At 37.7% G+C, this 15,786-nt stretch overlaps 2 protein-coding genes across 2 annotated transcripts in view; both read right to left on the bottom strand.

The window, feature by feature from the left end:
- Positions 1-883, bottom strand: part of LOC135075643 (cationic amino acid transporter 3) — a 53,750-nt gene extending 52,867 nt beyond the window's left edge. Inside the window, exons 1-2 of the mRNA XM_063970051.1 lie at positions 796-883; positions 106-212 (exon numbers count right to left, since the gene is read on the bottom strand). The gene's annotated coding sequence lies outside the window, so the exon portion shown is untranslated. The remainder of the gene's footprint in view (positions 1-105; positions 213-795) is intronic.
- LOC135075396 (uncharacterized) overlaps positions 113-15,786 on the bottom strand; it is a 46,557-nt gene continuing 30,883 nt past the window's right edge. The window contains exons 4-8 of the mRNA XM_063969840.1: positions 10,327-10,403; positions 2,425-2,521; positions 944-1,158; positions 648-764; positions 113-212 (exon numbers count right to left, since the gene is read on the bottom strand). Coding sequence (XP_063825910.1) covers positions 113-212; positions 648-764; positions 944-1,158; positions 2,425-2,521; positions 10,327-10,403 — 606 coding nt within the window. The remainder of the gene's footprint in view (positions 213-647; positions 765-943; positions 1,159-2,424; positions 2,522-10,326; positions 10,404-15,786) is intronic.

The following is a 15,786-nucleotide window of genomic DNA, read 5'->3' as shown; positions in this document are numbered from 1 at the left end:
GAGTTATTAAGTCGGCTATGACCTTTAACCTACCCTAACTACCGAAATGAAAGTCCCACGTGTGAACAATGCGAATTTAATGAGCAACAGCACAAATATAAATACCTAATCGTCAGTGCGTCTCGGCGTCGTAGAGCGCGCGCACGGCGCCGCGGAGTTGCAACTCGTGAGCTACTCCGCTGAGTAGCTCGTCGATCAGCTGCTCCGACACGCTGCAGCAGAACAAATATTGCTATTATTAAGCAAAAGCAGAAGTAGCTCTGTCAGTTTATTACGTTAGCCCAAAATCCTTATTATACAATGATAAATATTGCGAGGATCTATCTTTATTTTGCAATGTAAATCTTAAAGAAAGTGAATCAAGGGAAGACAGAAACTAAGTGATAAAGACTGACAGTCTAACGGGGACGATACCCCGGTCAGACAAAAATACTAGGGGGCCACCATGAGTAGCTCGATCTATTTAAAATTGCCACTATGTGCCACAAAATTTTGCAACCTTTCGCTTCCTGTATCATTGAGTATCTGTATCACTGAACAATTTGAGTTACGTTTCCTTGCCAACAATGTTTTGTTACGCATTCTCCAGTACCAGATTTAGAAGATCGAAAGCTACAATCGGCATTTGAATGTCTTTGAAGTCCTACCTTCCAACCATCTCCCAGGGCTTGCCCACGGCGCAGTTGGCGTACATGGGGCTGGCCAGCGTATGTTGCACAAACTTGCTGCGGTACTGTTCCGGGATGTTGGAACCGTTCCGAGTTCTTGCTTAAGCTACAGCACTATGAAGCTCACCTGCCCACCATCTCCCAGGGCTTGCCCACGGCGCAGTTGGCGTACATAGGGCTGGCCAGCATGTGTTCCACAAACTTGCTGCGGTACTGCTTCCAGATGTTGGAACCGTTCCGAGTTCTTGCTTAAGCTACAGCACGATGAAGCTCACCTGCCCACCATCTCCCAGGGCTTGCCCACGGCGCAGTTGGCGTACATGGGGCTGGCCAGCATATGTTGCACGAACTTGGTGCGGTACTGGAACACGCGCTCCGCCGTGCGCTCCGGAATGTTGAACGTCAGCCGGAACCGCTCCGCGTTCTTGCTAGGGCTGCTCTTGGGAAAGAACGTCTTGGGCACTTTCTTCTGGATTGTCTCTTCCAGTATCTGCAAGACAAATTGTTTAGCTACAGGACGTCTGCTGCTGAACTAATGATGAATCCCTAATGATTTATTGCAAAATTTATAGGGTCATCATTTGTCCATCTTTTCGGTGGATATCCTACGTCACGCTTACCGGTACCTGGCCACCCTTCCTGACCCTGGCTGCCCCACAGGCTGTGCTAAACTGAGACAAGATTCTAGCATCTGATAGAGGTTGTTCTTGAAATACCCGCTGGATAGACGCCATCACAAAGGCCACTGAGTCCACCATGGTCCAGTGTACTCGCGACGCCTCTAACCGTCAGAAATGGAAGCACATCGCCAGGAGAGCTACCTTCGGAGATCACATCACCCCACCGTGTACCTCGTCAGCGCAACCACGACCACTCTGATAAGAGTGCCCGACTAAGAAGTAGTTCTTGAAATACTATTTCAAAACAGAGATAGATATACATTATAGTCTGGTAGACCTTTTTTACCTATCAAAAGAACTTACGTATGATTCGTTCTAGAAGAAATGCTGACGTGCCGATACGTAAGTGAACACAAAAAGTGTGAAGGTCAAGTTAACCATTCAACATTTGTATATTATGATAAATGAATGACGATTTGATCTCGTTACATCGCATTTGTCAGCAGCTGTTGTGGGGCCTTTAGGTGTAATGGTTTGACAAATTGATTTCATTATGTCATGTTACGGTTGGTTGGACAAATAACGTCATGGAATAATTCAATGTTTGATCATGATTTATGCACTTAAGAATTAATATTGCAACGGTATTATTCGCGTGATTAGATACTATTCTGATAATGACATCAAATATTAAGGTCTTCTCTTGGTTTTTTAACGAAAATAGAGACATTCATATAGAGGTAGCTGTCATCACTCGAACCGGCACGTCAGCGAATTAGAGAACTAGAGACGAGGATTCGGAATCATAACCCAAACGATATACCTAAGAAGAAGAAAAGCAGAAGGATGTAAGATACATACTCTCACCCCCTTAATTGATATTTATTGTACGTGGTGCATAATCTTTTCATAAAGGTTTAAAACCTTTAACCTTTGTTTGTCACCTGTCATCCGCTTTGCAATGGAGGGAAGTCGAACCTTAGTTTCGAACTCCTCCTATGTTCTTAACCTTAACTTTCCCCGGGACAAACTTGACCTTCATTGGTTGGGTTTTTATGGCGGTCAAGCTGTAGATCCTGGCTACACAGGAGTTGCAGTGGTGGGAACTAGAGGTGGGAATAGTCCCGAATACATACTCTCAGCAGTTGAGGGGTGCTCGGCTGTCGCGGGCTGGACCCGTTGACGCAGAGCAATTGAGCGTTCTTGGCACCGGTCACACGCTCGTTTCTACCTCTGGGGACAACAAGAGTCAAATTAATTAGTTATTTCATGACGTAGTATAACAAAACTTATCATGAAGCCCCCGTACTACGGGGTATATTTTGAGCTTCGTCGTGCATTTTACATCTTATATTCTTTATATTCACAGTCTCGGTTATCAGTGAAATATGGTGATGGCTGATGTGTGTCCTGTCCATACATACAATCCTCATTCGAGCCTACATTTTCGCATCAGAGGTGGAATTGTGTAAAGCAATCGTTATCATTTGACAGATCATAACGTACGATAATTCTGTCAAACGCTTTGTTTAACTGACTTTATCGTACGTTATGAACTGTCAAATTCAAATTCAAAATCAAACGATTGCTTTAGGTACACAATAATTCCACCTCTGAAGTATTTTTATGAAATAGTAGGATTGTTAGGTATGGAAACTTTCTCCGTAGCCCCTGAACATGAGATCACGCATCGCATTGTGCACCATAATAATAATTAAAGCGTGTCCACACCGACAGAGGTCGCCCCAATGCCGGCCGCTGTCACGGGGGAGCCACCCTCGGGCGCGTCGTCTAGACTGGCGACATCAAAACGCCATTATTTCATATTACACGTACATGTTTGCGATTATGAAGTGATTTATATTGGAAACATTACACTTTGGATAACCCGATACCCAAGATTCTTGATATGAATAACTCTTTACCCTGTTGAGAACATGAGAGCACGTTAAAATTGTTGTTTTAATTTGTGGATCAACAACATTGTAGGAATGGCCTCCCAACTGAATCATAACAGAAACTTTTTATTAGGCACGCAGGTTACATGCGCGTCCCTAAAAATTTAGGTACCTATAATCACGCCAGTGCCTGTCAAATATACATATTACATATACAAAGAGCGTAATAAAGGCACACCTACCATTTTAAAAATAAAGTCGATCTCGTGTCAAATTCGTTAAAACAAGTAAAGTTGTTAGGAGATAATCTGCGCGAGCTGTTTGCGCAATGCATTTTTGATTGAGACGGCCTTGCTCGCGGTTGATGTCATGCCGTCTGCCGTGATCCCGTCAATCACTCGGTTTGCTCTGGACACGTGCCTGATATGTACACAAGACATCTTGGTCTATTATATTCTCCTTAGCAAGCAGTGACGGACACTGGAAGAAAGGTAAACACCACAGCAAAAGTTTACAGCTGAACGCTATCACTTGAATATCATTTTAATGCTGGTATAATGTGCAAACCACACGAAGCCATAATAAAAATAAACCGGGTCGATACGTTACAAACAGCTTATTACGACTGAAAACTGACCTAAGGTACTCGTACATCATTACAGCAGACATGGTTTTAGCGTGATCTTATCGGAAATTAGATGCACCGACCTGCACTCTACATTGCACAAATAAGACGTTGAATTGCACATCTACAGACATTGATAAGTAGGGGAACCTGTTGTACTTAGGCCAGTTTTTCGAATTTTGATTTTTTGAAAAATAATGGTGATAGTTAAACTTGTCTAGTGCAGTTATATTTAAAGATCATTTAATTAAGTACATAATTCATTCATAAAATTGTGTATATTTTTAAAAATTTGGGCATACTAGCTGTTAGAAAAAAAAAGGGAAAACTGTCCTAGGTACAACAAACCAGATGTACCTTGGACCGTGTACGTTGTACCTATTTAAATTTAAATAAATGCTTATATTCGCTTCAATTTGTTAATTTTCTGTTAAATTATTATTTGAAATACCAATTATTACAGTTATTAGCAACAATATCTAAGTAAAAGTATTTTTTTAAAAAGATCCTCATCCATATTTTTTGTACTATTTATTTTTCACAATTTTTTGGCAACAAATCACTTAAGTTTAAGCCGGCTCTCCAGTCCATGTTTAGCCTTACACAATCAACAAAAATATGACAATATTCAACATTTTTTCTAGAAAATTTTGTTGAATGTTGATATGTTATGTCGTGTAGGACAAAATACGCGCTGGAGTGGCTTTAACTTTCAATCTAGATTTTTTTATTTCTTATCATTTAACTTAAATTCTAGCAAAATATCCACTAAAACCGCTTAATCAACAAAAATAATCTTAAAAAAGTCATATGAAGATACATTAAACGTAAATTTAAAAAAACATTAGAAATTAAAAAAAAATATATCAAAAACAGACTTTAAATTGCTATTTTGAGGTCTTCGGGGCATTGTTTCTATAACAGTATAATATGTTTTTTTTAGTACAATAAAATTCTCATTAAAACGTAATGAAAATCAGTGACCAAGGTACATCGCTAGTTGGGTGGTCAAGGTACAACATTACGACTACTTCACTTAATAAGCATAATAAACCCACTTCCATTTGAGCTTAGGATCTGACACTCATATCGTCCAGTAGCTAGATATATAAAGATTATGTTCTAACTATAACCGTTTTGTCAAACATGCAACATTTTTCATAAATTGACATGAAGTAAACCTCCAAAATCTCACTGCGTCAGTGTAAAATATTAAATTACCATTTTTTCTTGTACTTGCACGGCGTCGGCGAATCTTAGCTAACTTCACGTTAATGTTAACAAATAACGTATTTAATACCCTAGACAACTTTTCATAAAACCTCATAATTTAAAAAATATATACAATTGTTTTAGGTACAACTCTGTCCAAGGTTCAACAGGTTCCCCTATAAGCTACGTGATATACCTATTTAGGTTTATGAACCACGCGACCACACGTATCCCGGAAGAGATACCTTCGGTCGCACTTACTCGTACTCGTATACGTAGCATTGTTAATTAACAAAAGAACGTCATTCAGCAATGATGCAGTTGATGAAACACCAATAGCCATAGCTAAAAATTGCAGATCTGATAGCCTCAAGAACTCGTTTAAAGCAATTGCACCGAAAGTTCATTTTATGAACTTTGAATCTAGCAGTTTCAATTACCTACTTCCTTAATCGAAAAGCTTCTAACTAAAAGATTGTGTAGACAGCATGTTCGAATAGCTGATGTTCTAAAAGTGGAAGTATCGGTGCTAAGTGAGACAGGTCACGGAAGCGGCAGGACGCGCCAGCCCCAACAGATCGATGTGACCTTGGGCCCGGGGAGATAGCGGAAGGGCGGATGGCACAACGCATGGAACGTTCGAGACGGGGGAGCTTGGCACTGTAGGGTCACCACAACTTTCGTGCTGAGTGGATTTTCATGCACACGGGTTCATATAATAATATGAAGTGGCTGATAAAAACAGCCAGTAACTCTGAACGTACAAAAGAAAGAACCTTGCTACCTTTCGTAGAAAAATCACAAATGCTTTATTATGAGGAAAAGAAAAACTTATTAGGCATATTGTCACCTAATCAAAGAATGTAGCTTTTCTTATACAATATTGGCATTAAGCTCGCCTGTTTGTACGGAACATTCTCATGTGAGTGCAATAAAGCTTTAAATAAATAAATAAAATAAAAATTTATCCAAAAATTTTACTGTCTCTCTTTTTATTGAACTCCTGTGTAGGAAACATATTTTATCCTGTCAAATAAACACAAGAACGCCACACTGGACGTGACGAGGCGCCTGTGCATCGGCGTGGTGTTTACCGCCGCGGCTGATGTCACAGGCTATATTGAATGCCTTATCAGAGTTGCAATTACGTTTTATAACATTTTTAGAACCGCTGATAATATTAATAATTTGTTTTGTTTATTTTCCTGTCCATTGTTGCCTACTTTTACAGCGAGGGTCATACATGACGAATTTGGTAGGTATAATCAATACCATCACAATACGTATATTTTATAATCCTCGTAGTCGAGTCAAAAGATAATGTAACTTTTGCTAGTATGAATTAGAATTCTGATTATAAAAAAATACGGTTCGAGAACCAATTTTAACGCTTTGCTTGCTTGATTGTATAAAGTAGAGAGATCATCGTAAATGGATTAGACTAGGCGCTGACCATCGATTTTTAGTTGGCCGATAGTTGTGCCCGATTTTAAATTGTATGAAGAATCGGCCAAATCAAATCGGTGTAATGTGCGCACTTCCATACATGCCCATTGCCCATACTGATCAACTGCCCGACTAAACTATCGGCCGACGAAAAATCGCTGGTCTGCGCCTAGGCTTAATCTTTGACTGAGCAAGCGTCACCCTACTCTGTATCGTGGCTACAGTTTGCGAAGTTCAAATTATTGTCCTACTCATCATCAATACATTTAACTTTGGCAACGTAGAAATTGTCATTCCGTTAATTAAAGTGTGCATTTCTAGGCCTGCATAATGAGCAAAGGCTGCACCGCGAGGTCGCGACGCCTCCCGCAAGCTAATCAGCGCTGCAGTGACCTCAGCGCAGCCCGAGACAATGGGGCCCATAAACAGGCCCGGGCTATGGTGCGCCAACGCAACATTACGTGATGGGGTGTAGCGAATCGGCTAATACAGCGCCTGGATGGAATCTTAAGTGGGCCGGGCAAATGTGCGGAAGTTACTGGCGTAAGCAACAAAAATGGAAACTTAGGGTCCACGTGGAGCGACTAGAATTATGCTAATTTTAGACTGGAACACTAATCTATCTTTATCTACCAACTGTCAGCGATCCTAAACACTTGTGGGAGATTGATTTATTTCTTTACTCGAGACAGCCTTACCAAGTTACTATTCATCATGTTAGGATTACGCATGTGCATTAAGTATATAGTGTTCTCTAACACTCTTAAAGCATTTTACATGACTGAGTTTCTTCCGCCACTTCTTCGCAGCACCAGCCCATATGTTATCGCGAAGTGGTGGTAGGGCCTATGTACTGAATAAACTATTTGAATTTGAATTAATAGAAAACGTTTTAATTAGATTTTTAAGGTTCTAATTCTCATTACGAGCATCTATGAAATAATAGAGTTTGGTCTATTGACAAAAATAGTATTAAATATTGTTGTGACAATTGTACAGTTGCATCATACGATTCCTCGAAGCGATCAGGGTAGATAAGATTATGAGAATTGTTTCGTAAAACACGACGATAACTCGCTGATAAACATTTAAGTGTATCGAATGTTCGGTGACACTACTGTAGCTTTAAGCTTGCGGGTCATTCTACGATGAGGCCGTTTTTTTGTTCAGCTGAAATTACTCATAAAATAAGTGGTCTTTGTTTAGTTAAGAACTTCTATAAGCAAAAGTGTACTTAGTAGCTTCAAAAAATATGTGAAGAAACATAAAATACATTTATTTTATTAGATTTTTTCAGCCGACAGTATGTGACATATCACGCTCTGTCGACTGTTATGAACACGGTATTTCATGTTTGCATACCTGCAAAAAAAAAACCCGTTCATTAAAATGGGATAACAAGTCGTGATTAATAAATCAGACATACTCAAGACTATATCTATTCAATATCAATAAATTTCGATCTGAAAATAAGAAATAACAGACGATTCTACAACTGTTATAAGATTTTTGACACACCTGTCGACTGTTGAAGTTTCTACTAAAAAATGAAGAAAATGTAATGGTGGGAACATTAATTTATATTTTGTGACAACATCTCAACCCACTTGTTATTGTACAGAGACATTTTTTTCTGAAAAGAGAATATTGCACCAGTTAATTATATTTTAAGAGTGGTTCTACATCATCTCAAAGTTGGAGTGTCACTTCTAAAAGACATAATAATTAAGGTATGTTTCTTATTAGAGATGTTTTTATCACATGCCCTTGTTCAAATGTGGAATTATTTACTGTGCCTAGATTATTTACAATCTAACTGCAAAATTAAAACCACAATTTACAAATTACTTCAAATTGTCATTTCTGTCTATGTCACACTTGTCTATAGTTTTGTCGACAGAAATGATATATTCATGCTTTTAATATTGTTTTCAATTCCTGACTCAAACAGAAGGGTGTTTTATTGTGTGTGTGATATGTACGTATCTGTGTGTGACATCGTGGCACTACAATTTATCCATACTTCCGTCTAAATTATTAAAGAATTTTAAAATAGCGCTGTCAGACAGAAACATGATTGTTTAACTTTTTTCTGCCAGTTATGCATATTAATTACGACATTAGGGCTCGATATTTGGTCAATTCAAGAGCGTTTCGTTCTTTGAAAATTATTCAATAAAAATATGATTGTTAGCAATGAGCAATTGCAAATGCAATTACTTTTATGATATTTACAATTACATGAAACATTAGTGATTTCAAAATAAAAAACAGTAATTTGTGATTTTTTTTTGCTATATTTTTACATTTTTATAAATTTTGTTACAAAATCGGTAGAACGAACCGTAATTGTTGTGATCGCTCTGTTAATATTGCCATGTATGAAGTATTGCATGCAACATTTTTTTTATTTATACAAAACATTTCTGAGACAAAGTTAGAAGAATTTGACGATCTTCCTAATTCCCCAAAACGAAAACGCATTCATTTAATGTCATCGTCTAGTGATGAGGCTATTTTTGATACGTCAACAGAAATGATTTATTTTCTGACGACATCTTTTCTAATTTTTTTTATTCTAAACTTTTGATTACCTTGAATTATTTGAGACTGAGAACTAGTTTTTAACGTTAAAGGCTATAATATTACGGTTTGATTTTGTTTTTATTTTTATAATTCTTAGGACCTACAACACAAAGTGTCACATTTGTCGATTTTAAGGTCACTTCTGTCTATCTCATTATTTAAAAAAAGTTCATTTTAAAATTGAATAATTAAGTTTGATCTCTGTCGTTATTTTTTATAAGATTCTTTACGTTAGACAAATATTTTTGATACCATAAATAATTAAAAAAGTGGATTTTACTTTTTTTTTCTTTTCACCTACCCTATCGTAGAATGACCCTTGCGCTAATGTAGACACGTGATTACTGGACAACTGATGAATATGAACATGTCCAAACGGGTGTAGGTAATGTGGGTTATGTTATACTTAACATCATAATCCCGGTGTCAGACTTGATGAGACATTACATAACACAGGAGTCTGACATGACCCAAAGTGTGTCACTAGAAAAATCGAACTAATAGTTATATTTTAACTGGACTCTACGGTTCGGCGCCCAGTTTTGAAAAATTATTAATTGGTCTGTATAAAGCACATTTATATACTTAGTTTAATATTATTGAAATTTTAGAATATCTTGTATTTAGATAATGGCATGTCTTTAGTTTTAGTGGTGGCATTGTGTTTACGATTAAAAACAATGTCACAAATTAATTTAACTAATTTATGGAATTTACCACACTATCAGCGGATTATGGAGTTAAGATTATGCGTAGGAAGAGGATATAGCATATTCTAATTCTAGCTAATTCGAAGAACGTGTATTTTAGGATGTTTTCATTGTAGTTAATTTGGTTTATTTCGAAAAGACTATCGATTAAGATCTTCTAGTTTTATAAAGACATGCATGTCAAGCTAAATACTGCTGCTTTGTGTGTATTTATGTAGTCGTTATAAAAACTAATTCGCAAGGAATTGTGGTCAAGCCAGGGGGCAGATTTTTCTGTTCGATTTGGTTGGTGGTAGGGCTTGTTCTAAGTATGTCCGACTGGCTAGCTAGCACCATCTTACCTAAGTCTGTCGCCATAACAACAATAATAACAGCATTGTTATGTTCCGGCAGTAAGAGGTAAGATAGCCAGTTCCTCCGTGGTTGAGGATTTCGGGTGAAGCTCGCTTCCTTCCTCCTGATCATCACTTACCATCAGGTGAGATACAGGCCAAGTGCTTCCTAGTTGTGGATAAAAAAATTGTAGAGTCAATCAGTAATTTGTAGGATGATGAAGCTTACCCCGCAGCATCCCCGCCGCACAGCTGGCGCACGATCCTGGTGACCTCGCATCTGCCTCCGGGGGCTCCAGACAGCATCTGAGGACAACAGTTCATCATCATGCTTAGTCCATACATTACCGAACTACACACTCACACTAACGAGCACTACTTTTGTGGTTTTATGAAAATCCAACGAAGAATCAGACCCTGATTATACAGATTCAATTATGTACATTTGAGGTCAAGGGTTATCCTTTCTGACTCATATTTGTAAAAAACAAACAATTATTACTGTTGATCGTTATAATGTAGCTAGTTATTGAAATAATTGAGATTAGAAAGAATAAACAAACATGATCGTGCCGTCACATGCATAAATAAATAAAATTTCATAAAATAAAATTCATAAAATCCCAATATTAACCCTACCACTGCTTCGGGACAATAAATGGGCCAGTGCTGAGAAGAAGCAGCGCAAGAAACTCAGTCACTATTGTCAGCCTCCTTTTCAAGGTTTTACAGTCTTTAAAATATACAAATTATAGTCATAAGTATTGATGCGAGCTAGGTAGTTAAACATTCCAAACATTTTTATCTTTTATAATCATCAACTTTATAGTAGCCCTTTTTCATTAAGGTGCTTTTGATATGTGCTTTAAATTTATGAATGGGCAATTCTACAACAGTTTGTGGTAATTTATTGAAAAGTTTAATACATTTCCCCATAAATGAATCACCAATCTTGTGCAGTCTGAAATTTGGAACGGCAAGTTTATTTTTGTTTCTTGTATTGAACTTGTGTAAATCACTCTTTCTAGTAAATTGCTCTATATTTTTGCGAACATATAAAAGGTTTTCATAAATGAACTGTGAAGCTACTGTCAGTATATTTAGCAAACTTAATATAATAAAGCTTGTTAAAAAACAAGCTTCTGCTAGTAGCTGCTGTAGTTGAAGCGAATGATCTTGCTACATTACATAACATCTTAGGTTTTGTCTACTACATACTGTTCGATACATACTTTCAGAATTAAAGCACAGAATAAGCAGAACTTTTAAGTCATAAACATCCATAAAAATAAGCTATTGTATTCATCAGAATTTCATTTCCCAAAACAATTAATCACACTCGTGCCGACGCACATGATGTTTTATTTATGATTATGCAACACATTTACAATTCAATCGGCCGAGCTTTTAATAAAGACAATATCTGTCATGACTTCACGAGATTCTTAAGCTCGGTCTTGGCAATATTAATAAAGCTTTTAATCATACCGCCGGTAGGTAGAAGTAAGTTGGTATATGAAAGGAATTAACATTACATGTTTTCATTACAGCAAGAACATTAAGTTTGGTCATCATATAACGCGAAAACAAATGTTTAATATAACATTTATAAATCACACATCGTATAAATTAAAAACTTGCACCTTAAAAAAATAAAATCAGCAGTACAATGCACGATGCCCAAAAGAAGCAATGTTATCAGTGAACCCTTGCCAAATTAAGCAAGCAAATGCACCTCACCGAATCATCCGCGGCTATTCTTTGTTAACCACAAAATTCGTAGCAGTTGCAAGTAAGCAGCATTGTGTGGCGTTACCTTTCAGCTGGAGACCACGCATTGCCCAAGATACCGTTTCCAAGGTTTTACTAATCTACTCTATGTTCAAGAACACTCTTATCGGTACAACGGCAAAAGTGGCCAACCCATTGCTAATGACAAAATGGATAAACCATAGAAAACTATACGGCAGCCTTGAAACAAACTGAAACTTTCAAGACAAGCAACGAACTGCTATTTTCTATGGATGCATTTGGTCGGTTTAAAAAGATTTTTACAAATTCTACTACACCAGTCTCTGACTCTATATGATCAAGAGAAACGCATAAATCAAACAACGAGAGTGATTCGCGTGCTGGACCTCCAGTGAGGGCTTCACTTACGGATCGTGTTACAGCGAAGGTAATTGAGAGTCCCGCGTGGGCGCACTGTGCTACCGAACAAGGCTACTACTCTCCCACGGGAAGATTGTAGATAAAACTTAAATCATTGGCACTTTGAAGAGTCATATGGATAAGAAGCGGCGTAACCTTTAAGACACCGTAAAAGAGCCTTGTTTTTCAAAAAAACAGAGAACCATTCATAAGAATTATTATCTTAATAGCTCTAATTCGCCCGCATGGAATTTTGTCTGTGATAGAAAAACTTTATCGGGCAGACAGGGACGCCTGTTTCAAAAACCGGGATAAAAAGTAATGAAGTATAGATATTACTTGTCATTTACACTGTAAAATCCTGGTTTTCCTTAATAAATAAATAAATCTGCGGATCAGAAGTAGTGAGCCTTGCGTTTTTAACATCAGCATCAATCCTCAGTTTTATGTTAATAGACTCTATTTGTCTGCATTAGAAACGAATTACGATTAACGAAGTAGAATCCATCAACATAGCTGGGCATTAATTCGTTAATCCGTTAATCGTTAATTAACGAAGTTAACATTTCTATTAACGGATTAACTTTTAAGTTAACTTTAAAAAATGTTAACGGACTCGTTAACTTCCGTTAAATTATCTTAAATCCGTTAATCGTTAATCCAGTACCTACTATTTACCAAAAAGATACAGCAGACACGCTGAAAAACGCGTTCTGACAAGTACGTTCGGGGCTCGGGTTTCCAGAACTTCCAGAACCCAAAACAACAGTTTTTGTAACCAAATTACCAATGCAACGATATTAAAAATGCATTTTTTTTATTTATTTACAACTGAATTTAAGACCAGTTTTCCTCAACCGATTGAGCCGGGTATACTTATGTAAGTACGATGACAAAGCAATGTTATGGTACCATTGGGGTGGTCTGATGATGGAGTCAGGAGGTGGATGACAAAGCAATGTTATGGTACCATTGAGCTGGTCTGATGATGGAGTCAGGAGGTGGCCATAGAAACTCCTAAATGAAACGGCGGAATCGCATCGAATTTGGGTTCGTTGGATTTGTAATTTTGAGCACTTTAGTACTAGATGATGTCCAGGGTCCTGATGATGGAGTCAAGAGGTGGCCATAGGAATTCCTAAACGAAACGGTAGAAACTTATCGAGTATGGGTTTGTTGGATTTGTCTTTTCAAGCACTTTGGTGTTAATTTTTTTTATTTTATTTTTTATTTTTTTATTTTATTGATTTGTATCAAATTGTATTTGTACCAAGGCTCTGAGATTGAGATACAAAAGTGTATAATAAAATTATAATAAAAGCTTTTATTCTGAAATGCAGTTGTACTAAAACGAAAAAAATAATTGTACTTATGCAAGCTTCAAATAATTTCGAAAGCTTGTAGCGCAAACATAAAAGAGGAATAAATTCCACGCGCGATACAAGCTTTCGAAATTATTTGAACTTTGTATATCCCTTGGTCACTACTCATGGGTCAGTGAGACCCTGCCAACTTTAAAACTTGCGTTACTGGCAATGGCTCCTAACGACTGCGAGTCCCCCGCCCGTGTATTTTCATTGTGGGTGTTTCCAGTGGCTCAGTGAATTTTTCGCGCCAAAATGGCAAAGACAGGGTCACGGTGACCCTTGAGTAGCAGGGACAGGCGGTAAATAAATATTTTGTGATACTCATTTTTACGTTTGTTTATGTTTAAAATACTATTTATTTGAGGGTTTGTTTTGCAATTATTGTGTAGCTTTTTGTCATCGTCTTGTTCTTCATTTTGGTTTGGTTTGTCATAGGTATAGGTGGTAGAAATGCGCTCAGGGATGAAGAAATTGACAATGCTTTGTTGCTTGATGATGGTGATTTTAATGAGGTGGATACTTCCACGATACAAGGCCCCTTCATTTCTGCTTCTTTACACAGCATCAGTAAATCGGCCAAACTTCCTACGAGGGCTTGATATGAAGTTATGCCTACCTTACGCTCAGTAACGAATTTGCAATGAAAAGATTCCCCGACAATTATTGCGTCTGATAACTTCAAGGATATACAAACTGCCTATACCTGAAAGATCTGTTCCAGTTGTTTCTAATGTGGTATCTGAAAGGAAGCTTTGCGGCATTTGTCCCTATAAAAAAGATCGCAAACCCAACAGTGTTTTTTCTTCGTGTAAAATACCCATTTGCAACACATGCTCAATTATGTTTGTCCAAACTGTTTAGTTTACAATTAAAGTTATGTTATTTCACTGCATTATAAACCCTTTTTATTAAATAATGTGTTTTACTCCATAATCCGCAATTGTTATGAAGATATTCAAAGTTTAATAGCTGGGTCAAAATGACCCTTGAGTAGTGACCGTGTAAAAAATATTTTGAGTAGTAGCCAAGGGATATTACAATATTTTTTTCGTTTTATTATCACGTGTTAACGGATTAACGATTAACGTTAACTTGCGTTAAATCATCCTAAATGTAACGTTTTAACGTTTAACGAAGTTAAGTTTTTTAGTAACGGTTTAACGATTAACGAAGTTAACTATTTGGTTAACGGTGCCCAGCAATGTCCATCAAGTAAGGATGACAAGAAGGAAGCGCCATGGAAACATGCTTTCACCATTTAAGTCAAACCCAACAACCGTTCCATGTAATGGCGGAGCTTTCCCATACCCAGTCGTACTCCATAACGCTGAGGGTCAGGCTCGTGACCGTTGATCGAGAATTGAGATCATTTCATGGGCCAATAAAGTGCGGTCTTCACAAAGACTCAGTTATCTAATTAACATACTTCAAATGTAGATATTTATTGGAAAAGTTATATCCTTAGCAGTTAAGAAATTGTGTCGTAGCGAGAGTGACACTTGCACCATTAGGTATTTGCCGAGTAGGAAGCGCTATAAAGCCGATGTCTCGTATAGTGAGTGACGTCACAGGTATAAGCGCTGTACTGGTAGAGCCAAAATCCTTCTTACTTATCGAGTTCCTTTCACTTATCAAAATGATTCATAGAAATAGTCTATTGACGTCAGAAGGAGGCAGTGACAATTTAAAAAGGTAGGCGTCAACGACGTCGTTACTTGATTAGGAAACAAAACTACCCTCAAGTGTTTAATGAGTTATTGCACCTTAAATCAACATCAAATATAGTTCGGACACACCTTTCTCCATGTACCAATCAACAGAACTGTCCACGGGGTAAACAGCGCCCGTAACACGCAGGCAAGTATCCCTAAGGTAAACAAACACGCGCCCAAGGCCGCGGCGGGTCCCGCGCCGCCAATGCATCGGTTACGTCACCGCGATAACGCCGGTCCGCACCGGTCTTGCTAGCTTTCAGCTCATTTTACCCATTGAAAAATAAAAATCCTGTAAACAAGACAAGTGATCTATTCAAATACGTTTCATTATCTGCATATTTTCAGGGAAATTCTCAAGAAATATATTTATTAAAACTATTTTGTATTACTGCCGGGGATGCTGCTCATCCAGATTTACTAGAGGAGACAAGCATTGAAAGTTCGCTCCACGTATTT

This window comes from Ostrinia nubilalis, chromosome 10 (genome assembly GCF_963855985.1).
Source record: "Ostrinia nubilalis chromosome 10, ilOstNubi1.1, whole genome shotgun sequence".
Taxonomy (NCBI): Eukaryota; Metazoa; Arthropoda; class Insecta; order Lepidoptera; family Crambidae; genus Ostrinia; species Ostrinia nubilalis.
The sequence above is the reverse complement of the archived record's forward strand: the minus strand, read 5'-3'. Positions and strand labels throughout refer to the sequence as shown.